Below are 27,459 nucleotides of genomic sequence, written 5' to 3' on the forward strand. Positions count from 1 at the left end.
AAAGCTGAGTTCTGTTGAAACCATTGACTGTAAAAGAGAACTGGATCGAGTGAGTGTGACGCCACCCATGACTGTTTCCGGCTCCAAACAAATTAAGTTAATTCAGTCACCATTTTTTCGCAATACGGACGGCAACATGTTTGAGCCAGACGACATCGGTAAGCAGTAATTGGTCTGAGTCAGTCTGAATCATCGTTTCTATGGCAACCGCTCTCATCAATCAGAAGTGAACTTGTTGGAAGTTCACACCCCTACTTCTTGAAAGCGTCCCCAGGAGAATCTGTCAATCAAACGTTTCGAAGGTCTGACGAGAGACCATGTACTTTTATTGAGGCCGTTTTATTTTATTGGTCAGTTTATAACTCGAATTACTTACACTACAGAAAAATTATTATAAAAAATAAAGAATCAGCAAGAATATGTTACAAAAGAGCAAGAGTGGTTATTCTGACAAATAGAATGACTGAGTAAAAGCTTTTTATTTCTCTAGAGAAGTCTGTGGGGTTTTGGCTTCTTGGAACAAGTGGGTACTTCCTATTTGGAAATCGAGGAGGGAGGGGCCACTCAGTCTTCTTTTCATATACAGTCAATGGTTGAGACATTGGTCAGATCTCCTTTTGTGTCGGAATTTTGCTCTCCATTGATCTTCACAAGCCTATTTTTCTCAGGGTTCTCCAGGTCCCTCAGGATTGAAGGGGAACAGTGGCGAGATGGGACCACCAGTACGTTAGTTCACTGTCATTACGACACATCTCATCGTTACATTTCAGCATTTGGGTTCTCTGCTCTACTTCACCATGTATCTCAGCTTCCATATCCTCTTTTTCACCTCAGGGACCTCCAGGACTGTCAGGTATCCCAGGTCAGAACGGACGACCTGGTAAACGGGTAAGATTATTAACTGAAGTAATCACCTCTACATATTACACTGACATATACCTTCACTTCATCAACCAAATGTCAGTTAATGAACTTCTCACTGTAATGTGTGTGTGTACTGATCAGGGTAGAGCAGGCGCCGATGGGGGCCGAGGTGAAATAGGAGAGGCAGGAGCAAAGGTCAGCTGTCATCAGTCGCATACATTTCACTTAATTACAGTTCTGTCTACAGAAAATGTTGACCCCCACACCTCTCATGTTCCTTTTTACCTCTCAGGGGGATAGAGGGTTTGATGGTTTGCCCGGCCTTCCTGGGAACAAAGGACACAAGGTGAGTTATCTGGTCAAAGGAGTGGGCGGTGTGTAATTGGTTAATAGAATGGCCATCTTCATTTGTGTTTTACCTCAGGGGGACAGGGGGAAACCTGGTCCTGCAGGTCCCTCCGGACTGCGAGGGGAAAAGGTGAGAGCTCATGCCAACAGGCAGATTTTTTTTAATTACAAGGATGAGTGCATGTGGGCATTCATATTTTTCAAATGTCAAATTTTTTATAAACAGGGATCCATGGGGCCTCCAGGGCCACGAGGGCAACCAGGTGATTCTGTAAGTATAGTTGAGATATTTTTACAGTTTGCTTTGAGTCACTTTTGGACGATAAAACTTGGCTTGTTAGTTCAATGTCTGTTGTTCTATTAAATAAGTTGTGACAGATGCTGAAAAATTAAGAAAAAGTCACTTTTCTGTATGTAAGAAGTTTTGAGCTCTCATCAGAGGGGTGATGTTTTGTGTTTATCCAGTAATGTAAAGTAAAAGTCAAGATTTTTATACAGGTCACACTTGTGACTTGCTTAACACTCATGTGCATACAGCAGTATGCACACACAGCAGTATGCACACAGCTTCTCATGGATGAAAGTGGTTGTAAAGACGTCTAAATTTCACGACTCACTATTATGAACCTTTAAAATAAAATATGTGACCTTATTTTACATAGTTTTTAACTATGACACACTTTCCAAGGGTCCCAGAGGTCTAAATGGTCCCAGAGGTCGTCCTGGACCCCCAGGCCAGCCAGTAAGTAAACTTTTCTCAAATAGACCCACTTTTGTTCATGTAAGTAACATTCCTGCTTTTAGCTCCACTGACAAAAAAAACAAAAAAAACAATTTTTGATTTGTGTTTGAATCAGATCAAGTCTTTGCTAATAAAACCAATGATGTTGATGAAAATGAGGATTAAAAAAGGGCAGAGTTTTTTTAAACTAAATCCTATTTTTATTTCAGTACTGAATTAACATATCTGTTACATGGCATGCAATACGTATAAATGTTTACTGAATTGATATGAAAGTATTTTGTGATCAATAAGCAATCGTTTTTTAATCTATTTTTAATTTATCTATCTATGTGTATTAGTAATTATTGGAATAATGTAATAATGCATTCTGGTGATTATCAATGAATATTAGACATATGTTAAATGAAGTATGATTCATATTAATATTTACTAAAATGATGTAAGGAAGTTTTTTTGTGTGGATAATCAATAAGCACTCCATTTTGTTTCTTGACAAATAATCTGCAATAGCCCTGATAAGAACTGGATTATGATGACTATGCGAAAAAATATAAGAAAGAAATAACTCAGTGGGGTGGGATTTTATAAGTTTGCTTCTTCCCACTCCCTTTCAAGCAACAAATCAAGCTTTACATGACTTTATTTGATAATCAATATATTTGATGAGTTTAATGTGACGTGTGAACTGAATTGGTTACTGCAAAAAAGTCTATTAATGATTATGTGTAAATACACTGTCAATTAAATGGTCTCAATTTCTAACATCGTAACTATTTTTTTCTTCATTTTCTAAACAAAGTATTCTTTATATCTGAAATTGGGTTTCATGTCTTTGTATATTTTTTGTAATATTCAGTACATTTTAATACTTGAAATAAATTAATCAAATCGAATCAAAACCAAATTACCAAAAACGGAAGCTCTTGCCAACTTTTGATGATAGCTTGTTGAATTTTTTTTTGAAAATTCTAGATAATTGAAAAGTAAAAGCTCAAAACTTTTTTTATTGGATCCCTCGCTTTTACTTTACTTTTGCGTTGGTAAACATGAGAATCTGATTGTCATTAGAGCTTCGATAGTCAGTAAAGTTCAGTTGACTTAGAGATTTCAAATTTCTGAAATAAAACACATATTATGTTAAAAGTCAATCATGCTTTAAAGGAATATTTTGCCAAAACAAAATAATAGATTTTCAGAAGTCTCATTTGCTTGTATGACACACACAACACAATGAAGATGACAGTTACCGTACACATTTGTTGCTGGACTTTCCCTAAATCCTTTACAGTAAATTGTAGGTAAATTATCGGATCAGAACCGGATTACAAAACTGTAAAACTATAAAATGAATTAACTCACTAGGGGTGGGATTATGCAAGTTCGCTTCTTCCCAATCCTTTTCAAGCAATAAATAAAGCTCTACTTGACTTTAATTAATAATCACTGTATTTAATGAAGCAAAATGTGGTTTAAGTGACTTTTTGTTTTAATTTATGTCTTTTTAAACCATGCATTTTAAAATTTCTGTAATGAGTTTGACAAATATGTGTAAATGATTTAATACTTTGACTACAATGCTTGAAATAAATCAATAAATCAAATCAAATCAAATCAAATCAAATCAAATTGTGATTTCTGTCTTTTATTCCAGGGCATCCGAGGAATTGATGGAGTTCAAGGTTCAAAAGGAAACTTAGTGAGTAAAAATAGAAGTACGGGACATTACAGACATGTGATAAAAACGCTTAATACATTTTTTATTTTGTTTTTTCTGTGATAGGGACCACCTGGAGACACTGGAGCAACTGGACAACAAGGCAATCCAGGGATTGTGGTACAAAAAAGAAAAATTTGCACAATAGGATAAGAAAAGATGAGATTATAGAGTACATTTAATAAAACAAAATCCTCTTTTCCAGGGTTTTCCTGGTCCTCAGGGTTTAGTTGGATTACCAGGAGAGAAGGTCAGTGAGTTTGCCTTTTTTTTTGGTTGTCTTGTTTTGAGGTACAGGAGATCGATTTGCTGATTTTTGCATCACAGGGACCTCAAGGAAAGAAGGGGATGCGAGGTTTACCTGGAAATGATGGACCCTCAGTGAGCATATGTTCTCTGTGTTTTCACATTTCCAAACATCCTTAAAAAAAGTCTGAATTCCTGGGAATTCAACTCCAGCCTTATAATTACAGCTTCCTGAATGACAGCAGACAGTAACACGTTTTCTCATAAACAGGGACACCCAGGACGAGAGGGAACCCCAGGTGAAAAAGGACTGCCTGTAAGTCTGCTGTCTGCCTGTCTTTTTGATGCACATGAAAGAATTAGGTAATTATTGTCTGTGTATGTTCTTTGTTAGGGCCCTCCGGGAGTGCAGGGACCTGTTGGATATCCCGGGCAACGAGGAGTTAAGGTAGAAAACAACAGCTTTCCTTCAGATTCTTGTGTAAAATGTGTAAAAATAAATTTATTTCTTTGTTGCAATTTAAGCATTACATTTTTTTTATTTTATTATGTTTGCCCCCTTAATTTTGATGTTTGATGTGTGTTTTCTGTTGACAGGGAGCAGATGGAATCAGGGGTTTAAAGGGGAGTAAAGGCGAGAAGGTAATATGCTCCATTAATGTCTTGATGTTTGAAACTATCTAACCTGAATGGACACACTTTTTATTTGTAGTACCTATTGCTTTTTTGCCACCTCACGTTCACATCTACAGGGGGAAGATGGTTTTCCAGGAGCCAAAGGTGAAATGGGAGCAAAGGGAGACCCTGGGGACAATGGAGCTCCAGGAGGCCGAGGTGAAGATGGACCCGAAGGGCCTAAAGGTCAGATAGGAGCTCTTGGAGAGTCTGGCGCTCCTGGTACCCCCGGAGAAAAAGTAAACAAAATAAAACCAATAATCTTTTAAAACAATGGAAGCAGACGTGAAACCTTCACTGTGTGGCTGCTTTCTTTTGATTTGTTCTTCAGGGAAAACTAGGAGTCCCAGGACTGCCAGGATATCCAGGGAAACAAGGACCAAAAGTAAACCAAGATTTTCTATTAAAAACTAAATTGCGGACATAAATTAAACCCTTCGGAGAAAATAAGTCTGTGCTGTATCTTTATAGGGTTCCGATGGTTTCCCTGGTGCCATAGGAGCTTCAGGAGAAAAAGGAAAGAAGGTCGGTATGGTTTAAAAAATGTCAGTTCAATTTTAAAAAGTTCTGGTTAGTGAAAGTCCTCCTTTGGTTTAATTACACAGGGTCCTGCAGGGCAGCCTGGAGGTGCAGGCCAAAGGGGTCCAAATGTAAGTGCTGCTTTCAATCTTTTATTCAGAGACCCACTCTAATAAAATTTGAGGTTTTAACATGTTCATGTTGATATTTTTATCATGATGGAGGATCTGTGTAAAGAAAATTAAGCTCAAAATTGCATTTCTGAGTATTTCTTTATTCAAATCGTTGTTAATCAGGAGCAGATAAAAAAATGCTGTTGGAAATAGCAAGTAGCAGTGACAGAGTGAGCCACAAGCTCCCTGCTCTGCTCCATTCTGATGCATCCACTTGCAGACAACATTAGCTGGCATCTGGCTCAAAACTGTACAACTGGATAGCTCCAATATTGCTCACTATTCTTGTTGCACCAGTTATGCTATGTTGGGGTTGTAAGGGGCTGTAAGCTAGCAGGAGAGAGTGTAAACAGATGAATGATGGGAAAAGGGGCCCGGCTTTTTCAGCGTCAGTAGTCCCGGCCACAACTCAGAGGCAAATTTCTAATGAACTCCTCCCGCTCTGCAGAAAATATGTCCTAGAAAGTGACTAAAACAACAAAATCTTAATTAAGACCACTTGGAAAGCTTTTACAACTGATCAAAAGATGATTGGAGTGGGGCTTTAAGTTTCTTAACTGAACAAAACAAATGAACAGACAAGAAGAAAATACTCTTTCACCTCCACATTTTAATTGCTGGATCACTCATTCTAGGGTTTTCTACAAGTTTTATAAATGTATTTTTGATCAAAATGATGGTATTCATACAATTTTATTTAAAAATAGGTCAACAAAAAAGCAATTTGTGTTTAATAAGATTGTATTTACCCAGTTACTGAGGGGATAGGCCTTGAAGCAACTTAATCCTCGTTCATGTTTCTTGCCTGTCAGGGTGCGCGTGGAGCCAGAGGTACTAAAGGACCAACAGGGAAAGCAGGAGAAAAGGTGACTCTCATGCTGACTGACAGTGACTGGTCCTCCCTGTTAGATGCTGCTCTTATTGCTGTACTTCACTGCATCCTCACTCTTTCATCTCACACCTTCACAGGGTGCCTCAGGGCATGACGGCCCCCCAGGATCTCCTGGAGAGAGAGTAAGGCCTCCATTTTGAATGTGTCATGGAAATAAATGACTTATGAGTGATCATCTCCTTGTTGGGTGGTTGTATTTTTCCAGGGACCTCAAGGACCACAAGGAGGAAATGGAGAACCAGGACCTAAAGGATCACCTGTAAGGCCAAAATGCTACTTCTTATTTCATAATTTGGAGAAGTTTGTGCTTCTCAAATCATCGAATGTATGTCTTAGGTGGAAATACATCAGTAAAACATTTACAAAACTATGGTAACACTGAAACAGTAAGAAAAAATATGTCAATTTCTTTCAAGGATATATTTATAACCTTCCTCTTGTACAGTTTGTGAAGGGCATTTACCACTTACATTCTTGCAGCTGAAGTCTTGAATAGGAAGGTAAAAATGCTCCAAAAAGAATGCACTTATAGATTTGATCTGAGAACTTGTAATATAGAATGTGAACTCCCAAACGTATGCACTTCTTACCTCTGTTGTGACGTGTGTGTCTGTGCTGATGTCCGTAGGGTCCAGCAGGGAAGGACGGACTTCCAGGTCATCCAGGTCAAAGAGGAGAACCAGTGAGTGAAAACAAGTCAATCAATGATTTGATTGCAGTGATTCTCCCAAAAGGTTTTTTGGTAACGCTTTATAATAAGAGTCCTTAATAAACTATAAGACATTAACAAGCACTAGTAATGTTTTAGTAAGCTGCTCATAAGTATATTAATTAGCATTTGTAAATGTCTTACAAATGACTTACAAGTTTAAATAAGCTGTTTATAAACACGTTAAAATATTCCTTTATAAACTACTTATAAGACATTAACAAGCATGAGTAATGTGGTATTAAGCTGATTATAAAGAAATTTATTAGCATTTGTTAATCCTATCCTCAAGCTATTTATAAATTGCTTGTATGTGATTAGTAAATATATTAACAGTGTTCTTATTAACAGTTTTTTGAGTGTTTTGCAGCCCCTCAATCTAAAGTGTGACCAAATATGGGGTGATCTTTACAAGCCATTTATAAATTGCTTGTGGACAGTTACTGCCCATTGGATAGGGGAGATTCTGAGTGCAAACATTTTGAAGTTTATTAAAATTTGTTTAGTTCGAAATGCTTTAAGGCACTAAGGCACAATCTGTGCAGGACATGTGTCTCTTCTTTCACATTGTTGTTGTGATGTGTTGAAAAGTTGTAATATGTTTGTGGCTTTAGTTAGTGTTATAAAGGTCATTGTTCTCATTCTGTACTTTGTGGTTCTATGTGGCAAAACATAGCCCACAGTTTAGAAAGCTGCAAAACACTCAAACTTTCAGTGAAGGTTCTCGTTCATCCAGGTGGTGTAGTATTGAGGTTGAGTCATATCAGCTGGACTTAAAAAATGTGAGTCCAGCTTGACATGGGAACTGTTAATATATTTATTAATCCTATACAAGCAATTAATCATTTTTTAATAAACTTTATTGCACATTATGCTATTTTACTAGGATTCCCTTTCAGGTATGCAATAAGAACATATTGCAAATACCAAATACACATATGTATAAAAAAAAAACAAGAATAGAAACAGAAAAGAGCTGGGGGGGTTAAACTCTACAAGAAAGTGTTGAATCTATCATATAAAGACAAGGTTTTGATTGCTTCTTGCTTCTCAGGATTACAAATACTATTAATATACTGATTTAACTCAGAAAAGAATACAATGAAACAGGGTTTTCAACCAGAGAATTTACATTTATGAAAATGAAATTTGGCCAAAATGAGCAAGAGATTTAAAAGTAAACCAGAGTCCTTTTTTGTATTTTTTATACTGTATTAGACATCTCACAAGGCATCTTTCCAGAATAAAACAAAACAAGAATTGATTTTATGATTAGTGAAATCACACATCTTCTATCAAAACACCTTAACTTTAGGACAATACCAGAAGGGATGGATGACTGTTTCAGGGGAATTGCAGCAAAAACTACAGAGTGTATCAATGTTTAATCTAAATCTATTTTGAATAAACATTTTAGCTGGGTAAATTCTGTAAGTAATTTTTAAATGGCTTGTAAAGATCACCCCCCTATATGGTCACGCTTTAGATGAGGCTGCAAAACATTAAAAAAACTGTTAATAAGAACACTGTTCATGTAAAAGCTTGTGAATAGGATTAACAAATGCTAATAAATTTCTTAATAAGCAGCTTAATACCACATTACTCACGCTTCTAAATATCTTATAAGTAGTTTATAAAGGAATATTTTAACGTGTTTATAAACAGCTTATTTGAACTTGTAAGTCAGTTGTAAGACATTTACAAATGCTAATTAATGTACTTATAAGCAGCTTACTAAAACATTACTAGTGCTTGTTAATGTCATATAAATAGTTTATTAAGGACTCTTAATATAAAGCAGCTTACTAAAACATTACAAGTGCTTGTTAATGTTTTATAAATAGTTTATTAAGGGCTCTTATTATAAAGCGTTACCGTTTTAATTTTCCAAAGTTAAAGTAACATTTCTGTACACCTGATAAAAGTATTGTTTTAGTCAGTTTTCTGGTGTTCCATTGGAAAAATGAGAACCTTCACCGACACTTTGGAAACTGATGAATCTACACCAATTGTGGAAGTTCTCCCACTTAAAAAGATGTGAGAGGCCTGTAATTTTCATCATAGGTATACCTTAACTATCAGAGACAAAATGAGAAGAAAACTCCAGAAAAATCACATTGTCTGATTTATTTTAAAAAGAATTTATTAGCAAATGATGGTGGAAAATAAGCATTTGGTCACCTACAAATAAGCAAAGTTTCTGGCTCTCACAGACCTGTAACTTCTTCTGTAAAAAGATCCCCTGTCCTCCACTCATTACCTGTATTAATGCCACCTGTTTAAACTCATTATCTGTATAAAAGACACCTGTCCTCAACCTCAAACAGTCACACTCAAAACTCCACTATGGCCAAGACCAAAGAGCTGTCTGAGAACACCAGGAACACAATTGCTGATCTGCACCAGGCTGGGAAAACTGATTCGGGAATAAGTAAACAGCTTTGTTTGAAGAAATCAACTGTGGTAGAATTTATTAAGAAATGGAAGGCTTTTTGTATAAACATAAACAGAACTGGGTACTACCAATGAAACATAATTTCATGATTCATGATGATACTACAAATGCCACTAATAGAACAGGTTCAAGTCCCAAACTCTGCGGAACACCAAAACTAATAACTGATACACTGTAACAGAAAAAAGAATAGAGTCAGAAGCAACTTTAAAATCACCTATAAGTCCTGCTATTCTCTTTTCAAATTTCTTTTATAAACAGATATTATATAATAAATGCTCTGCATTATCCATCAGAACCAAATATCTTGGATTTATGATCCTCTTGGCCAAAAAGAATGTTTAAAAAATAGTTAGTTATCAAAAAATAATATTTCCAAAACATTTAGTTTGGTTGATCTAAAGCGTGCTCTACTTTATTAAAACTATATATTCATTTTTCACCAGTTTCCATTTGCACTATTGTAGTTAAATTTACCATTTCAGTTATTCAGTGAGACTTGTGGAGTCTGACAGGTATCTTAAGTTTGTTTTTGTTATTTTACTGAATCTGGAAACATAACGTTTTTAACTAGGAGTTGACTAAACATAGAATCTCCGATTTTCATATCCATCATATCTTTGACTGCAGGGCTTCCAAGGAAAAACAGGACCTCCAGGACCTTCTGGTGTTGTCGGACCTCAGGTGGGCACAATGTAGCGTTACTAAAAGTTCTTAGTGATGTTTCATAGAAGTTAACCTCTCAATTTTGTCTTTTAGGGCAAATCGGGGGAGCCTGGGCCAACAGGAGATCGAGGGCACCCAGGGGCACCAGGCGTGCCTGGAGAGCATGGTTTACCTGGGTCTGCCGGAAAGGAAGGTGGAAAGGTCAGTCCACTTGAACTATGCAAATTGTGCAAGTTCTTATCAGTGTCAAAAGTGTTAACCAACTGTATCCTTTAGGGGGATCCTGGTTTACATGGGACAGCTGGAAAAAATGGTCCTCCAGGTCTGAAAGGATTCAGAGGGAGCAGAGGAGCACCCGGAATTATGGTATTGATTATATATATTACCAATTCAGTGATATTACAAATAAAGAAGGCTCTAAAGTTAAAGATGCGTTTGTTATTTGAGGGACCACCTGGTCTGAAAGGAGGATCAGGACCTGGTGGAGCCACAGGAGCCATAGTGAGTTTTAGCATATGACTTTACTTCTGCATTCTGTTTTATACACTTTTTTAACTATAACAAAATGTGGATCCTATAACTAGCATTTGTTTTATCATTAATTAATAATATAATCACTTAAAAAACACGGAACTGTAACGTGTCACCTGAAGGGGCCAACGGGTGAAAGGGGCCCTCCAGGACCAGCAGGTGCCATTGGACAGCCAGGACGGGCCGGAGCCATTGGTGGACCTGGACCCATGGGAGAGAAGGGGGAGCCTGTAAATAAACTTTGATGATTTCTCATATTTCCTGTTTTCTTTCAAGTCAATTTGTGAATGAAAGAACTGTTTGTTAAAAGTGAGACATAGTTAAATGTATTAAATGTTTGCAACATTTGTCATAGGGAGAAAAGGGTCCTATTGGACCGGCCGGCCAGGATGGGGATCAGGGACCCGTGGGGATGCCTGGAGCAACAGGTCCAGCAGGTCCTCCTGGAGACGATGGAGACAAGGTATATTACATGTGTCCGAGAACCAGAGCGGATGAGTGGCACTTTGCTAAAGCAGGTTACTTCTGTTTGTGTGGATCCACAGGGAGAGCAGGGAGGACCAGGACAGAAAGGCAGCAAAGGAGACAAAGGGGAAGCAGTGAGTCTGGAGTTAGAGAAGTACATCAACATGTACTGTACTGTGCTGCACAACCCAAGCAGCTTTGATCAATGTTTGAGTTTTTATGTATTTTTTTTACACTACCTCCACAGGGGCCCCAAGGCCCTGCTGGAACTCAGGGGCCAATTGGCCAACCAGGACCTCAAGTAAGAATTTTTGTTAAATGTATGGTTTTTCTTCAGGACCTAAAATCAAAGATGACTCTTAACTACCTAACCACTAGGTTTAAAGGTAAAAAAGTACAAAAAATTTTGGGGTTCACCATCACATCACTTTTACACAACTGTGCAATCAAAATTGAAACAAGCAAGTCCAGAGATTTGATCATTTTTAACTAGTTCACCTTCACCCTCATCATCATTTATCGTCAAACTAAGAAGCTCCATTCCTTGAATTTTTTTATCATTTATGACCCCGCTTTGTCTGCTTATCTTTTTTGTACCTATACAAGACCCTTAGCCATGACTCTTAGTTATTATGTGTCCAAATGTTTGGAGTCTTGGTTTATGTCAAAAAATGTTTTGTGAAATTACCATTCCAATGAATCCACTTGCAGACAAATAGATCCATGTACATTTTTTTTCCTCGTCTGAGCTGGCATCTGGCTGAAGACATTATGGCTGGCTAGCTCCAGTATTGCTTGGCATTTTAATAATAATAATTGATACTTTATTTATCCCACAATGGGGAAATTCTTCTCCGCATTTGACCCATCCCCTGGGTGAGCGGTGAGCGGCAGCCTAACCGTGCCCGGGAGGTAGTAGTGCTAAGGGTCTTGCCTTAGGTCCTCACTGGGTGATGTTAATTGATCACCATTGATATGGTAATTGACCCAGTACCATTGTTTATCCCCCTCTGGGAATTGGACCCTGGATTCCTGCATGGCAGCCTCTCACCTTACCAACCGAGCTACCCAGCCACTTTGTAACGCAAATGTTGGGTTGTGGTTGTGAGGGGCTGTAAGCTAGCAGTAAACAATGGGATGATGGGGAATAAGGCCAGGCTTACTCCGCCATCAGCCCAAAACTCTGAGATGAATTGCCAATGCACTCCTGCCACTCTCTAGATACTGTGTCCTAGAAAAGAAAAGATTTTTTTTTTTAAATTTGGGTTATGAACAGCATACCATACTCGTAATTTAAAGACCACTGTGAAAATACATCAAAACGTGGTGGGAGTGTGTTTTTTATAAAGAAAGTTTTAGCTTGAATCCTGTGGGTTAAAAGGGCTTTTAAGAAATCCAAAAAAACTCCTTCTCATCATTTCTATTTGTAAGGGTGTGGATGGGCTGGCTGGTCCTCGAGGCCAACAGGGCATGTACGGTTCCAAAGGCGACGAGGGTCAACGTGGTTTCAAGGGTTCTAAAGGACCAATAGGTCTACAGGTGAGGTTTCTTATTGACAGGACAAACACAGGCCTTTGAAAATCCTCTAACTCTGTGTTCTTCCAGGGTATGCCTGGTATACCAGGTGAAAAGGGTGAGAGTGGACACGTTGGTCTCATGGTGAGCTGTTTTTTTCCCCCGTTTCTGGCTGTACTATGATAAAAACAAACAGGAAAAGAAGTGACTCATTATATTGGTTTAGGGTCCACCTGGGCAACAAGGTCCAACTGGTGCTCAAGGTCCAATTGGAGGACAGGTAGAAACTTGTTCCTATTTGAGTTAAAAATATATATTAACCTTTGGGTTTAAATATGTACTTTTTCTTTATTAGGGACCACCTGGTAGACCAGGGATGATTGGACAGCCAGGTGTTGTTGGGGAAAAGGTATCATCTTGCTTAGTGAACTTTTTATGGATCTGGGCCCAGATACTTTATTCATTTCCCCAACGTTTCTTTTCTCTCAGGGGGAAGATGGTGAAGCGGGTGACCCTGGGCCAGTTGGTTTGGCGGGAAGGCTGGTGAGTTGGCTCACTTGATTTGAGAATGGCTTCTCTCTCTCTTGCAAATGAATCCCACTCTGCCAATGACATTTCTCAGGGAGCAAAAGGAGATGTGGGAGAAAAGGGAGACACAGGACCTCCAGGAGCGCCTGGTTCTCCAGGAACTAGGGGGCAGCCAGGGGAAGATGGGGCAAAGGGCAATGCTGTGAGTTTTATCAAAAGACACTGACAAGACAAATCCCAAGTTACATTGACTACACTATTTTGGGTTGGAGAATGTGAAACCTGTGCTGATAAAGAAGAGAAAATGTACCCTTCTCAATTTCTGCACTTTTCAGGACAGTTTTGATTTTTTAAGTCACAGAGAAATAGGTTTTACTCTCTGAAAACCAAACTGTTCTGTTTGTAAATAAGGTGCTAATGTTTGTGTTCCACTGGCTAAAATCTCTTCGTTCCCCAGGGTCCCATAGGTTTGACTGGCGACCTTGGACAGCAGGGAGAAGCTGGCCCCAATGTGAGTACTTTTAGGAGGTCTTTTTGTGATTATGTCACTACTCCCCAACTACTAAAAAACGATATAGTGCAGGACTATCTCGTGCCTTGGATTTTACAAACCAACTCAGACACCATGCTCACTACTTTATTTTTTTTTTATAAATGGCAAATATGACATCACTGATTTACCTAAGTAAAAACCTAATAAATGTAAACATACAAAGACTATTTATGAATCCAGTGTGTTCTGATGATGAAAATATGGGTGATTGATAAAAAAATGAATTTAAATACATTTTTTCACATGAAAAATTGTTTAAACGTAATGCATTGGGGTCTATATATGCCAATCAAGTGAGCATTGATGCACACAAGTTTTTTCGCAAACATTTCTTGACATTTCTAGGGCACTGGATATTCAAATTGTAAATTTGGATAGCTCTACAAATTGCCAAACACACTTTATAGTGCACTAATTTGTGAGTAGAAAAGGAATTTGGACACGACCTTTTTTTTAAATATAAGAAATGCAATCATAAAACACTGGGAGTTAAATATCAATAAAAAACAGTATTTATTTTAATTTTTCATTCAAATTATATCCGACGACAATATTTTTTATTCTGTTGGGTATTACAGTGAGAAAGAGAAGTCACTTTGAATACAAACATAGTTGCAAAGACAAAGCTAACTTTCATTCTGGTTGTGTGTCTTTGTACCTTACCTTTTAACAAGTTTTCTCCCAGAATATTAAATAATTTATCTAATAAACTGAAACTTAGTTTAAAAAAAACCTGAAAGCTGAACGTGTGATGAAGTCAACCATGTATGAAATATGCTGCTGGATAAATAGTACAATTAAAACAGGCGTGGATGATTAGAAACCTAACCCTAGTCTGATGGGTTCTCACAAGGAGCACAAGCACAAAACCTAGCAACTAAACCATAAAAACTATGAATATACCAAACCAATAAAATAAATGTAACTATAAAATTAAAGGGTTTGGGGTCAGTAGTATAGGGGCATTATCATGTGCTACATGACTGAGGGAGCCTAATGGATGAGTACAAAAAAAACAACCTAAAAACACCAATCTTCACTGTTTCAGAGGTTTCAAAACCCTCTGTTGTCCATTTTTTTAGTGAGCTGTATGGAAGCTGCAATGACCTTTAGCCAAAGACGTTTCTAGATTTGTTGAATTTCACATTTAGAGACTATTGTCTCTAAATTCTTCATTGAAAAACTGTTGATTTTCTTTTTTCTCAAAAGCTTTGTCTCTACTCCTCTTTAAAATCTAAAGTCACTAAGTATATCTGAAGTCCATCATAGTCATTATTGTGTGTTCAAATCCTAGCAGATCAGCTGTTGCCAAACAAGGTAATCAATCTCATCATTCATGTTTTGAACATGTTCTTGTGCCATTTTCCAGAGGATGGAGAACATGAAGAAAATTAATATTAGAATTCCATTTCTGAAAATGTCTTTATTCAAATCATTGTGAATCAAGAGCAGACAAAAAAATGCTGTTGCAAAAAGCTTGTAATTGTCAGGTAGAAACTTCTACAGCAGCCCACAAGCTCCCCGTTCCGCTCCATATTGATGCATCCACTTGTAGACAACTAGATCTATGGACGTCTTCATTTCATACCTGTATGGGAGGATAACACCAATATTGCTCAACATTTTTGTTGCCCCAGTAAGCTAGCAGGAGAGAGTGTAAACACAGGAATGATGGGAAATAAGGGCAGGCTTACTCAAATTTTCCACCCACCACTCTGTTGAACTACTGCCGCAGTGCAGAAACTATGTCTTGGAAAATGACAGAGGATTTTGCCTAAAAACAGCATCATCAAAATAAAAAAACACTGGGTCTGCTTTTACAATAGACCAAAAGACCGGAGTGGGACTTTAAAATTTTAATTCAAGCTTCAGTCAGTCACCTTAATCGTGTCTACTAACCTACTTTTATTTAGCAAACTTGTGGTACGATGGACTGAACATGCATTTCCATCATTACTGTGATGTTGCATTTGGAAGTAATGACGAACCACATCAAAGGACAGTTCATCCAGTGTAGATTTTATTATTAAAGTCTTCATGAAAATCCCAGTGTTCTTGTGTCACGTCACTTTAGGTTTGCATAAACATATCTAAGATGTGTCAGATGTAGTAGTACATGAGTACAATGGGGGTTATTACCTTTAATGTACGTTAGTCTTTCACACATGAGATATTTAAAAAACAAAACATTAAATTTTGAAACCCATAATACTTGTGCTTTTTTGCCTTATTGTGCTACAGATTTCCAATGTGGAAGACTCTTTTCAGCTCAATCTCTTATTTTCCTCAGGGTGTAGATGGCCTTCCTGGATCTAAAGGAGACACAGGAGAGCCTGGAAAACCTGTAAGTGTTATTTTTCTTCCCCCATGGTAACCTCAAAATCATAAGAGGAATTTTCATTGATAGAAATGTTGAGGTTCAAATGAACATCTGACAATTTTGTTTTCTTGTTTAAATTTGTCAGGGACCAGTGGGACCATCAGGAGAACCTGGACCACCTGGACCTCCTGGAAGAAGGGTTTGTGTTTTTATGTTCATCTTATCAGTTAAACTCATAATTTATCTGTAAATGTTTCAATTATCTAAGGAAATAAAAAAAACGTTTTTTAGGGGCACTTGGGGAAACCAGGAAAGGAAGGAAAAGCTGGCCTGAAAGGAGCAAAGGCAGGACCTTGAATCCTCTATTTCAACAGAAAGAATAACGTTTTAATTCTTGTAGGGTCTGAACCTGCCATTGCTCTCTGTCACTTGTAGGGTGCTCGTGGAATGGAGGGTCCTATTGGAAAAAGAGGGCCCATGGGTGCCCAGGGGAATCCTGGGAAACCTGGTCCCCAAGGTCTACAAGGGATCCCTGGCCCTGCAGTAAATCTATTCAGCAAACTACAAAGATTTGATGAGCCAGAAGGAAAACAGTCTCATGCAGTTTTCTTTTTGTTTCATCCTGTCAGGGTGAACAAGGTTTAAATGGACCCCCGGGAGCCACAGGACCACCCGGCCCCATGGTGAGATGATTATACAAAAAGTTTAATTTTATTAGTACACACACCAAACATGAGACGCGAGTTGTGAGCACAATATGTCAGGGGGGGTGTCTCGAACATAAATAGATATTTCGCGTTCAATTTACAATGGAATGAGACATATGTGTATTGAGTTGTCTAAAAATAAAGAATAGTCTGTACATGCTGCAGTGCAGAGGAGGTGAGATAACTTGGCAGAAGAGCACATTTCTGTAATGTGACGCAACAGAAACGGTTCATTGAAAAAGATGAAACGTGAAGCAGTCCTCCCCTCCCCTCTGGAAAGAAGGCTTTTTTGGTTTCCCACACCAGAAGTCCCGTTTGTGATCTCTATGCCTGCAGCTGGCTTCAACTATACCAAACAGCAATGATGGAAGTGATGATTTAATGTTCTCATCTTCATTGCTTTCGGTTCTACATTGAGCTGTTTGCAGTTATCTGAAGGAAAATGTGTAATGAAATCAAATGTTATTTTATGTCTTGCCTTATGGGTAAAATATCTCATATTCTCAGGGTCCACCAGGTTTAGCAGGACTGAAAGGAGATCCTGGAAGGAAGGGGGACAAGGTGTGAAGTGCACTCTTATTATTTAAAGAGGGACTTCTGCTGAGATGCTGTAACTAAGCTGATTCATGATGTGTGAACGCAGGGTCATGGCGGTCTTATAGGTCTGATAGGACCACCAGGAGACCTGGGAGAAAAAGGTGACAGAGGACTACCAGGAAACCAGGGACTAGGAGGTCCAAAAGGAGATGAGGTGCATAACATTTAAAGACACACTCTCACGGGAACCTTGAACCTAAGAAAACAAAGAACACTAGTTTGGGCATTCAGCCATTAACTAAAATTAATCACTTTAGGGAAAGCTTTAACCTTTAGCTGTGTTTCCTTTAGAAATGTCGGATAAATTTATAAATCGAAAACAATTTCGCAGTTACACTGTTTCCATTTAATCCTAAGTATACACAAACCAACTCAGACAGTAAGTCATTCAAAAACATGGATGTGAACAATACTTGGATATACAGCAGATGCATTCAAGTTTCTGTCTGTGCTTATCTCATCACAATGCATGGAAGACTTGAAGGATGTTTGGAGATCAGATTTACTTATTTTAAAAAGCTCTACAAAAGCATCGGTTATCGCATCTCCATGTCTGGGTTCATGAGATCATCATGAACATCATACATGAGCAGCACTCCCGCCGCTTTCCGTCGCTACTTCTGTGTCTCTTTGACCAATATTAGTTTGAGAAGGGAGAAATAAAAACAAAAATCAAACTAGAGGATCTTTTTATTATCTTCTTGATGAAAATACAAAAATTATTATAAGATTTAGGAGGCCTGAGCTGGCAGCCTGCTCTATCGCAGCAGCTGTCTGTCTGTCTGTTGTCCAGCCAGCCGCCCAGGGGCTGCTTGGCTTAGCCAGTGCGATCACCACAGCCCCGTGGGCCCTGCAACCTGTCAAGACTGTATCCCTCCTTTGCCCAACAGTAGTTGGGACAGTCTCTAGCAGCACAGCGGCCTCTAAAATCATCGCCTCCAAGCGCAAAAACCTTCTTTTTTTTTTGGTAAATGCGAGTTTTTTCTAAATTGACGTGTTTACATTAAGCAAATTCATTATCAAATCCTATTTGCGCAATTTCATAGTCGGTGGAAACGCGTCTAGTAATAGGTTATAATAAACATGATTCTGTGTTTACACTGTTTTGTTCTTGTGTTTTTAAAAATTCAGCAAAAGGACTTTTCTGTACATTATAAAGGACACTTCAGTCAGTAGCTGTAAAACCTGATTATGGAAGCTTTTCTGCTCCACTGAAGGGAATTTCTTTAAAGGTTGAAAGACTTAACTTTGGAGCAAGTCTGAGGGGACCAGAACGGATTACAACCTCTTTATAATTCAGTCTGGTTTCTTAAAAAAAGAGAGAAATTAGACCCCTTTGGAGAAACTAAAACAACGAAGATCAATTAAGTACATAAAGAAAATAGGTGGTCTTTGAAATTTTTGCATGTTGAACCTACTGTGATACAGTCAGTCAAGTGCATTTTAATAAAAACATATGTTATATCTAATCAAATCCCAGGAAAAATAAAACCAAATCATCTTCTAAATTTCTGTTTAAAAGTCAGAGGAGATGAAGCAGCATTATTTTGGATTGCGCTGTAATGTTGGAGCATTGTTTCACTTTTTTTTAAACGTACATAACCCTCCTTGTAGGAAAGCCTTCAGAAGATCTGGGATGTTTCCGAATTTCTTCACTACTCACTATTTAGTGCATTAAATAATATGTTCACCATTTTATGAAGGTGCCTGAATCTACAACTCCAAAATCCAGCACTCTAGAAAATTCCCAGAAGTCTCTGCGAAAAACCAGTGTGCATCAGTGGTCACTAGTCTGGTTAATAAAGATCACATGGCATTGTGTTCAAACTGCCTTTAAAAGTCAGGGCACTTGATAGTCCCGCACTTTATAGTTTTTTGGGGAGTAGGGAGGAAATTCAGCTTTAACCCTACTGTCCTTTTCTTACTCTCTTTGTATATTTCGTTAGGGTCCAGTTGGCCCGCCAGGTCCTCCAGGTCCCCCAGGCCCCACAGGGTTATCTGTGAGTAAACTGGATCATCTTGAAAGCACATAAACTTTTAAAATTAACAGTTGGCAAATTTGCTCTAATCTCTGCTCTGCCTCTTGGTTCACAGGGCGCCATTGGTTCAAAGGGCTCTAAAGGAAATCAGGTATCTTTGGGAGGTTATAAATTAACCTAGATATTCTGGCAAATCTAATGATCATTCTTTTGTTGTGATCTTTCAGGGTCCAATTGGCCCCAGAGGAGACCCTGGTCCAGCAGGGCCTCCAGGACCTCCAGTGAGTTCCAAGTAAAGATTTGGAACGGATTCCCTTTTATTTCTCTCTAACAGTAACGAAATCTCTATTTCCAATCACTTATCTTGTCAGGGAGGACCAGCAGTTGGGACTGTAACTCTACCGGAGCAGAGGGGACGGCGGAGGAGGACTGACACGGTGGTGGACGGTGCTGCTTTCGAAACTGAAGAGGAGGTGAAAGACGGGGAGGAAGACGACTGGATACAAGGCGACCAAGCAGGGCAAGATGGTTGGATGAAGGAGAAGGAAGGCCAGGGCATGGAGGAAGTGTTTGCCTCTCTTTCCTCAATAAAAGTGGAGGTGGAAGGTCTGCGGAACCCACTGGGAACATACCACAGCCCTGCAAGGACCTGCAAGGAGCTCTGGCTCCTCAAACCAGATCTCCCCAATGGTATTGCAGTAGTTTATGTTGTCCTCTCTGTTAATGACATGGTCTTTCTCTGCCTCTAGATTGTATTTTAATCATGAACTTCTCATCAATTTATCACTTTTTGGTGCAGGTGAGTACTGGATCGATCCCAACCAGGGCTGTCACAGAGACTCTTTCAAGGTGTTCTGCAACTTCACTGCGCAGGGAGAGACATGTCTGAACCCTGACAAGAAGTTCCAGTCGGTCAGTCTGAATAAAGCGATGGATAAATACTGATTTTACCATTGTTTGTGTGTTTTGTCCACAGCATCTTTATTTCTTCTTTTTTGTGGTTCATCATCAGGTGAAATTAGCAGCCTGGAAAGGGGAAAAACCTGGAACCTGGTACAGTAAATTCAGAAAAGGAAAACAGGTATGATGCTTTTGCATACTTTTTCTCAAGTTTGAAAGATTTTATTCTAAGGCCTTCTAAATAAATGTGACTCACTTTGTTAAGACAGTTTTAAAAAGGCACCCATTGATTTAGGTTAATACTTATTGTCTCAGCGCATTTAGAACTGCTTTACTGTCTGAAGAGTTAAAAGTTATCTGCAACAAGATGCTCTTAGTGTGTCACGTGTTCTCATCCTTAAACTAGAGACACCCAGGCCATATGATGCACGTTCAAGAACACGCTAAATGCTGCTTCTTGAACGCACGTTCAGCTCGTGGTGTTCACACTAGCAGAGAAGGGCTTCTTCTTCCTTTTCTTTTTCTACTGTTTACTAACGCATATCCACCACTTGGAGTTGGAAGAGGCTTGGTCTGAAATGTTGTCAGGGTTCTTGTCAGGGTTCTCATGAATCTTTCTGCATGTGTTTTCTTTCACAGCTCTATTCCAATATATCAAAGAGTTGGTGTCATAGAATTGCGGCCAAAACCGCAATTATTAAATTATTAATTTCTCCTCCATGATCAATTTTCAAACAGTTGGCAGATTGAACCTAGCATAACATTGACAAACAAGAAAAGGAATAGTTCAAAAATAAAGTTTTCAAATGAAAATCGCTGTGTCAGGCACTCTTACTGTCTACAATGGTCAAATTTGGGTGTAGAAATCAGGAGATGGATGAAGTGATCTTAATCAACGAACATGGGCAGAACACCTTAAGCATAAACAAAAAGTGAATGCATATCTCTTACCAAAAGTTGTTTAAGTTGATTAAAACAGAAGTTAAATCAAGTTGAAACAATTTCTCGTTTCAAAGTTTTTATTGTCACAAGTTTTACTGCATAACCATAGTCTTTGACCCACCATCTCTGACAGAAAAGATGCAGCTTTTCTTAAATAATTACAGAGATTTCTTTCTCTTTTGTTGATAAGGCCGTCCCCTCATCAATGTATTTTATTTTATCCTCTACAGACGTTGCCTTCATCATAACAAGTTTTTTTACAAACATTTACCAGACTTCTGCTTGATGGAAACTTTAAGGGTAAAGGGGCATTGCAAAAAATGTGCAAGATTTTTTGTGAGTGAACACAAAAGATCCATTGTTTCACTTTTCACTTTTCACTTCCACAAAAAAAAAAAAAAAACATCCATTTGAAAACTAATCGTGACTCATTATTTCAGCTTTTTGAGCTACTGTAACACATCATTTGTGGAATAAATTAAAGTTCAATCTATCTATTAATACATATTGTTAAACATTGATTTTTTTTCTTCTTTTAAGGAAAAATTAAAATCCATACTGTAAATTTGATCAACTACTCACTATGTTTTAAATTTTTTGTTGTTTATATATGGATTATGTAAATGTTTTTATATATATGTTTTTTTGTGATTGTGGTGCTTTTGTCCAGTTTTCCTACTCTGGATCAGATGGTACTTCGATCCACATTGTCCAGCTGACCTTCCTGAAGCTGCTAAGCGCCACAGCCAGACAGACATTCACCTACCACTGCCTCAACTCTGCTGCCTGGCTGCACGCTGCTGTCCATAGTCACCAACATGCACTGCGCTTCAGAGGCAGCAACGGGGAGGAGCTCACACACGAAAATACTCATTATATCAATGCACTGTACGATGGGTGCCAGGTGAGTAACAATGATGGATTTAAAAAAAAAAAAAATGGCTCCAAACAGGGCACAGTTTTTAAGGAATTTTAATCTTTGAATATCTTTTGTCTGATTCAGGCCCGCTCAGGACAGGAGAGAACCGTGTTGGAGTTTGACGCCCCGCTGTCAAACACGCTCCCCATCATTGATGTTGCTGTGTCTGATTTTGGAGCAGGAAACCAGAAATTTGGTTTTCAAGTTGGCCCAGTCTGCTTTAATGGTTAACGAACTGAACGCTGGAGACAACAGCAGGAGATTTTTTTTTCACTGAAAGAGCTGTGGACACTTTTTACATGCAGGAAAAAAACCTACATTTAAGCCACATATTTATGAGTCAGTGTACCTACAGCAGTATTCTCAAGTCCACACATTCACTCCCCTCTCTGCAGATTCACAGATGCCGTGTTTTCTCAAGAAGTACATGTATAATATTGTTCGCCTGTCTTCTTTGAAGGAGTGAGTGGTGCTTTCACAGTTTGTCCCACAGAAATATTCCGATCACTGAATCAAAACTCAATATCTCAGCAGCATGCACTCTGTTCTTTATTGCCAACAAACCTCAATTAATTTTGTTACAACTTTTTTATTGTTATAGTTTTTGTTATAATGATGTCCTATGTGGTGTATACATCGATGAGCTACAACATTGTTTGGTGAAAGACAATGCACTGTGCCAAAAGTCATCGGCTGCAAGGGGAAAACTCAAAGTGGGCTTTTCTCGTCCACGCATCAATCAGTCCTGACTCTCTGCCGCTTCCAAAGGACTCAGCCAGCTTCCCAGACGAAGACGTCCACTCCACATCTGAAGAGGAGCCAAATGACTTCAAGGCAGCGGTTCATTGTTGAAGCAGATCGGTGTATTTTACAGTTAAATTCATGGTGCTAACATGTCGGTCCATGCAGAGTACACGTTTTTGTAAAAGGGATTCGGGGGAAAGTATTTGTTATGATTTTGTACTTTTGTGAAGCAATGATTTATATTTTGTCACTATAAAAAATCATAATTGTGGTACATGAATGCCTCCAAGGTTTTCTGTTTACGTTAGTGACCAGAACTGACGAATATGTTTTCATCACAGTACATTACGGTACTTTTAGCGCAATATTATTTGTTTTATAGAATGCAAAAAAAGGAAGCAAAGGTAAGAGTGATTGTTTAATGCTCAAAATGTAATTGGAATTAGAGACATTGCAACCTAATTGGGAAAGAAACTATAAAAATATTAGATTTAAAGAGAAAAAATAATGAAGGTGATAGAAAAGCTTTGTGCAAAGTATATAATCCACAAATGTCCTTTGTAGTTTTCGCATTTTTGTAACTGAAACACAAAACCAACAAGTATTCAGAGTTTTTCTCTGATTCAGATGTCATAGATGTTTCCCTAATTTTGCTGAAAGCATCATAGGCTAATAAATAATGAGTTTCTTTAAATCCCAACATTTACATTTACAAGTATGCAAGCATACTTACCGATATTTAATATGTTTGCATTTGTATTATTTTGCAGCTTAAACAGTAATTCACTTTTTGAATTTTAAACAAGCTATCTTTAATTGAAATACACAACGTTTCCATAGTTGAAGCAGCATAAGTCATTACATATTGGTATCAAATGTATGTAGCTGTATGATAATTAAAGTATTTATGTATGAAGGGAATGGAATACAAAATTCCTCCCCCAGAAATAGAGCTGATGGAAAATTTTAAAAAACTAAAAGAAATTTGTATAGAAGTACTGATATTTAAAAAAAAAAACAACAATAAAATGTGACAGTGAATGTTTTACAAATGACAAAACTGCTATGTTTAACAAAAATATAAAACAATATAGACTTTTTTTTTAAATTGATGTAAAAATAACTAAAGATAAAAGTGCAAAACACACACACACAAAATTGCTGCCTGGCAGAGAAGTAAATTTGTAATTTTTAATTGACAAAGATTTTTAGTATATGTTTTCTGTAACTGTGTAGCCTGTAAATACTGATTCAGTATTCGGTGTCAACTGTAGCACGAGCATGCATCTTTTATAAGTCCTTATCTCAACATGATCTTTCATTTTATTTCATGCTACCCTCACTCCTGCCCAGCCTGTCATGGTGTCTCTGTGTGATCTTGTTAAGCTGTCATGCATCGCAGCAACACTTCCTAGGAGGATGAAACTTTAACTAGATGAAGCACAGGAACTGTTAGTTCATCCAGGAATGTTTAGCTGCTAATTTTCACTGATAAATAATGAATGATGTGACATGTATCACATTGTGCTGCACTAAAGCCAGCTCTATTTTAGTCTGATGAGGAATGCAGCAATCATTATTTAAAACCTTTTTCCACTTGCATCTTTTATTATTTAGAGGTAATATTACCCTGACAAAAGATTGCAAAAGGTTTTTATTTCATTTTCTTTATTTTTTTCCAAAGTTTTAAAGACATTAGGACAGGGCTATGGTTAGCGCTCTTGCTTGACAGCAAGAAGGCCCCAGTTCAAGTGGGGACTCCGGCTTCCTCCTACCGTCCAAAATCCTGCTTCATAGGTTAATTGGTCAACCTGAAACTGTCCCTAGGTGTGAATGTGAGAGTGCGTAGGTGTGTGATTGTGGACACTCTACCCTGCGACAGACTGGAGACCTGTCCAGAGTTTCCCCTGCCTTCGCCCACAAGTGGCCAGGATAGGCTCCGGCAGCCCCATGACCCCGAAAGGGATGAACAGTAGAAGATAAATGAATGATTACCCTGACATAAGCCTTCAAAATACACAAATAGTTTTTATTTTATTTTTAGTATTCTTAAGTAATTTGTTTCTAAATACATTTTTCATGTAATAAATTCAATCTCTGATGAAGTGTGAGCAAGATTTATGCACGGATTGGCTGAATGCCAAAAAGTTTAGCATTTTTGTTGCAAAAGGTTTTTATTTTATTTTATTTTTTCTACAAATGTTTTAAAAACGTAAGGAACATATGCTTCTTACCATTACTTTACAATGAATAAATAAAAGATTAAGATATGCAGGGTATCTGGATACATCTGAGTTTTTAGACCACATCTCAGCGAGAACTGTAACTCCTGAAGAACCAATCTTTTAAGGAACATTTGTGGAAAACCTTTAGGTCACAACCACAGGTTTCTTTCACAACATTAAAAAAAAAAGCATTTATGCATGAACATTGTTTCCAGAAACCATTTAACCAGACCAATCCATAAAGAACTGGGTCTTCATTGACTCCTATTGTACATGTTTTATTAAGAACACTGAATATAGTAAATGTTTTTTTATATTGCCAGTTTTTTTTACAAGTTTTTATGTTTATTTCGCTTTTGGTAATGATTTTGAATTCTCATTTATAGGGCATTTCCAGTCTTCAGTTTTAAGCCTTTTTGCTATAGTAAAGAACTTTTTGAGGCTTTTGTTTTTCTGTCAGACATATAACCTCTTGAGACCCGAGTTCATATTTGAGCTAACCCTATACACATGTAGCCACAGGGCGCCAGCTGAACAGAATTAATGACACCTCTCCAATTAAATTTGTGTTTTTAACACATTCTTGTGGTATTTTTCTCACAATGGTGGACATATTTAACCCTTGTGCTATCTTAGATGACCCCACCCTTCCATTGACGTGTTCTCCCTACCATGACAAAGGTGGATAAAGGTGGAAAGATTTCATGTAATCCATGGACACCAGTGAAGATCACAAATCATTGAAGAAAAAAGGTTCAGAGCACTGTCTAGTGGGTCTAGATGACCCAACTCTCAATGGTTAAGTGCCTAGGATAGCACAAGGGTTACAGAAAACGGAGCTGAAAATAGTTTTAACGATGATCAGAGTGGGTCTTCAACTTCTGTGGTAATATAACACATGCCTAAGCCAGATCTTAAATGGTTAAAATAGGAAAAAGAGCTATTTAAGTAAAGAAAAAAAAAGACAATTTGTGTTATTTCAAAGCTGAAGGGATTAAATAAAAATGGTGATCTTAAATTTTGGCAAAAAAAAAGGAAAGAATTCAGGAGCGGATTTAACAATTATTTGGAATATAAAACATATGTGATTTTTTCCTGAAATAAATGACAAACACGGATGCTGTGCATCACACAAGTTGTTTCCAAACAGGCTCACAAACTTTTTGAATGATCAGGGATGATCTGCTTCTTCCCTTCTTCCGCCTCTCCTGCTGACCTCTCTTTAAGGCAGCTGTTGTTTGCAGTCAGACTCTGCTCACAGCCAACAGTGGGACTGTGTGCCTCTTTTATTACCAGAGGGAATTCACAGCCACAGCTCTCCCTCCGTAAACTCGGAGCAAATGAGGGAGCTGTCCATGCTGAATCTCTTTTTTTCTGTTGGCATTTTTACTTTTTTTTTGTCTTCATCCATAATTTCAGATTCAATGCCAGGTTAAAAGTTAAAAGCAGAGGGGAATGACAGCAATGGAGGCTACTAAAGAAACCCTGTTGGTGCTGCAGCTGCTGCAGCTGCTGCTGACGGTCCCTGCGTGTACGGTAGGTCACTGAACATCACTCTTATGGAGCATCACTTTGATCTGTTAAATTAGGCTCACGCCATGAAACAGACAGAGAATTTAGTATTAAAGGACAACCCTTAATTCTTCATCTTTTCAGTCCAATTTCTTCAAGTTGAAAACTTATAGAAAAACTATCTCTTTAAAAACTTTCAATTTAGCAAAACTGCATTAATGTTATTAATTTTGGTATTTTTGCTTTGAGTCCCTTTTCTTCTTAAAACCTTTAATTAACATAAACCACTATAAAAACAACAAAAGATGACATGGTCAGTTATATGTAAGGCTTCAGCCAAAGAGGAAATATTGTAACCCATAAGGTTTTAAGTTAAGAAAATAAAAAGTTTTGTTTTGAATGTCTGCTTTTTAAATGTCTTGATTTTTGTTCACAACTTTCACATTTTACCATAAAAATGTTATTTGTTAATGTTAGTTAAACACATATTTTGAGATGGGAATTAACTTAAATTTGGGACCTTAAGAGCTGAGATGAACAATGTTCACTCATATTTTTCTCATTCAAAAATCATTTAAAATTTTCTTTCAATGTATTAAACTATTGGAAAATATGGCAAATGATGAGCCATTCTTCAGTTTGCATGTATCCTCAAAACACAGCACGCTTGTGCTAGGTACCAGTAATGTTAGAAAAGTTAATAAAATGTGGGGTAATGTGAGGTCAGATGGCGTCTTCTTATTTACTTCCTTTCTATAATTTACTAAATACAGGAAGTGATTTCTTCTTCTCTATAATCTAAATTTGGTTCTTCACCTGCAGGGCTGAATATGACATGTGTGAGACCCTTAAGTTACTTTCACACCACTCGTATTTCATTTTTGCTTTGTTCTGCTTTTCATTGCTTCATGACGGTGTTACTCCTAAGTGCGGCTGATTGAAATATTTATGTTGGTTCAGAGTATTTGCCGAAGGGCAATTTATGTATAATCCATGCGTATTCTACAGACTCTTAG

At 37.8% G+C, this 27,459-nt stretch overlaps 1 protein-coding gene across 3 annotated transcripts in view; it reads left to right on the top strand.

Annotated features, from left to right (window-relative positions):
• LOC101166851 (uncharacterized) overlaps nucleotides 1-22,980 on the top strand; it is a 45,767-nt gene extending 22,787 nt beyond the window's left edge. For all 3 annotated transcript variants that reach the window (XM_020704480.3, XM_078950799.1, XM_020704483.3), the window contains 52 exons: nucleotides 669-722; nucleotides 835-888; nucleotides 1,006-1,059; nucleotides 1,157-1,210; nucleotides 1,289-1,342; nucleotides 1,439-1,483; nucleotides 1,901-1,954; nucleotides 3,609-3,653; nucleotides 3,738-3,791; nucleotides 3,877-3,921; nucleotides 3,999-4,052; nucleotides 4,189-4,233; nucleotides 4,312-4,365; nucleotides 4,515-4,559; nucleotides 4,670-4,831; nucleotides 4,924-4,977; nucleotides 5,064-5,117; nucleotides 5,198-5,242; nucleotides 6,097-6,150; nucleotides 6,254-6,298; nucleotides 6,382-6,435; nucleotides 6,805-6,858; nucleotides 9,971-10,024; nucleotides 10,100-10,207; nucleotides 10,283-10,372; nucleotides 10,454-10,507; nucleotides 10,660-10,767; nucleotides 10,893-11,000; nucleotides 11,083-11,136; nucleotides 11,250-11,303; nucleotides 12,434-12,541; nucleotides 12,608-12,661; nucleotides 12,744-12,797; nucleotides 12,873-12,926; nucleotides 13,007-13,060; nucleotides 13,140-13,247; nucleotides 13,503-13,556; nucleotides 15,889-15,942; nucleotides 16,064-16,117; nucleotides 16,210-16,263; nucleotides 16,354-16,461; nucleotides 16,548-16,601; nucleotides 17,133-17,186; nucleotides 17,269-17,376; nucleotides 19,169-19,222; nucleotides 19,317-19,352; nucleotides 19,429-19,482; nucleotides 19,573-19,891; nucleotides 20,001-20,113; nucleotides 20,214-20,282; nucleotides 21,714-21,947; nucleotides 22,047-22,980. In XM_020704480.3, coding sequence (XP_020560139.1) covers nucleotides 669-722; nucleotides 835-888; nucleotides 1,006-1,059; nucleotides 1,157-1,210; nucleotides 1,289-1,342; nucleotides 1,439-1,483; nucleotides 1,901-1,954; nucleotides 3,609-3,653; nucleotides 3,738-3,791; nucleotides 3,877-3,921; nucleotides 3,999-4,052; nucleotides 4,189-4,233; nucleotides 4,312-4,365; nucleotides 4,515-4,559; nucleotides 4,670-4,831; nucleotides 4,924-4,977; nucleotides 5,064-5,117; nucleotides 5,198-5,242; nucleotides 6,097-6,150; nucleotides 6,254-6,298; nucleotides 6,382-6,435; nucleotides 6,805-6,858; nucleotides 9,971-10,024; nucleotides 10,100-10,207; nucleotides 10,283-10,372; nucleotides 10,454-10,507; nucleotides 10,660-10,767; nucleotides 10,893-11,000; nucleotides 11,083-11,136; nucleotides 11,250-11,303; nucleotides 12,434-12,541; nucleotides 12,608-12,661; nucleotides 12,744-12,797; nucleotides 12,873-12,926; nucleotides 13,007-13,060; nucleotides 13,140-13,247; nucleotides 13,503-13,556; nucleotides 15,889-15,942; nucleotides 16,064-16,117; nucleotides 16,210-16,263; nucleotides 16,354-16,461; nucleotides 16,548-16,601; nucleotides 17,133-17,186; nucleotides 17,269-17,376; nucleotides 19,169-19,222; nucleotides 19,317-19,352; nucleotides 19,429-19,482; nucleotides 19,573-19,891; nucleotides 20,001-20,113; nucleotides 20,214-20,282; nucleotides 21,714-21,947; nucleotides 22,047-22,193 — 3,861 coding nt within the window. In that variant the 3' untranslated portion in view covers nucleotides 22,194-22,980. The remainder of the gene's footprint in view (nucleotides 1-668; nucleotides 723-834; nucleotides 889-1,005; nucleotides 1,060-1,156; nucleotides 1,211-1,288; nucleotides 1,343-1,438; nucleotides 1,484-1,900; nucleotides 1,955-3,608; nucleotides 3,654-3,737; nucleotides 3,792-3,876; nucleotides 3,922-3,998; nucleotides 4,053-4,188; nucleotides 4,234-4,311; nucleotides 4,366-4,514; nucleotides 4,560-4,669; nucleotides 4,832-4,923; nucleotides 4,978-5,063; nucleotides 5,118-5,197; nucleotides 5,243-6,096; nucleotides 6,151-6,253; nucleotides 6,299-6,381; nucleotides 6,436-6,804; nucleotides 6,859-9,970; nucleotides 10,025-10,099; nucleotides 10,208-10,282; nucleotides 10,373-10,453; nucleotides 10,508-10,659; nucleotides 10,768-10,892; nucleotides 11,001-11,082; nucleotides 11,137-11,249; nucleotides 11,304-12,433; nucleotides 12,542-12,607; nucleotides 12,662-12,743; nucleotides 12,798-12,872; nucleotides 12,927-13,006; nucleotides 13,061-13,139; nucleotides 13,248-13,502; nucleotides 13,557-15,888; nucleotides 15,943-16,063; nucleotides 16,118-16,209; nucleotides 16,264-16,353; nucleotides 16,462-16,547; nucleotides 16,602-17,132; nucleotides 17,187-17,268; nucleotides 17,377-19,168; nucleotides 19,223-19,316; nucleotides 19,353-19,428; nucleotides 19,483-19,572; nucleotides 19,892-20,000; nucleotides 20,114-20,213; nucleotides 20,283-21,713; nucleotides 21,948-22,046) is intronic.
• Nucleotides 22,981-27,459: the final 4,479 nt, after the last annotated feature.

The sequence above is a fragment of the Oryzias latipes genome, chromosome 1 (genome assembly GCF_053564925.1).
Source record: "Oryzias latipes strain Hd-rR chromosome 1, Olatipes_Hd-rR_3.1".
In the NCBI taxonomy this organism is placed as follows: domain Eukaryota; kingdom Metazoa; phylum Chordata; class Actinopteri; order Beloniformes; family Adrianichthyidae; genus Oryzias; species Oryzias latipes.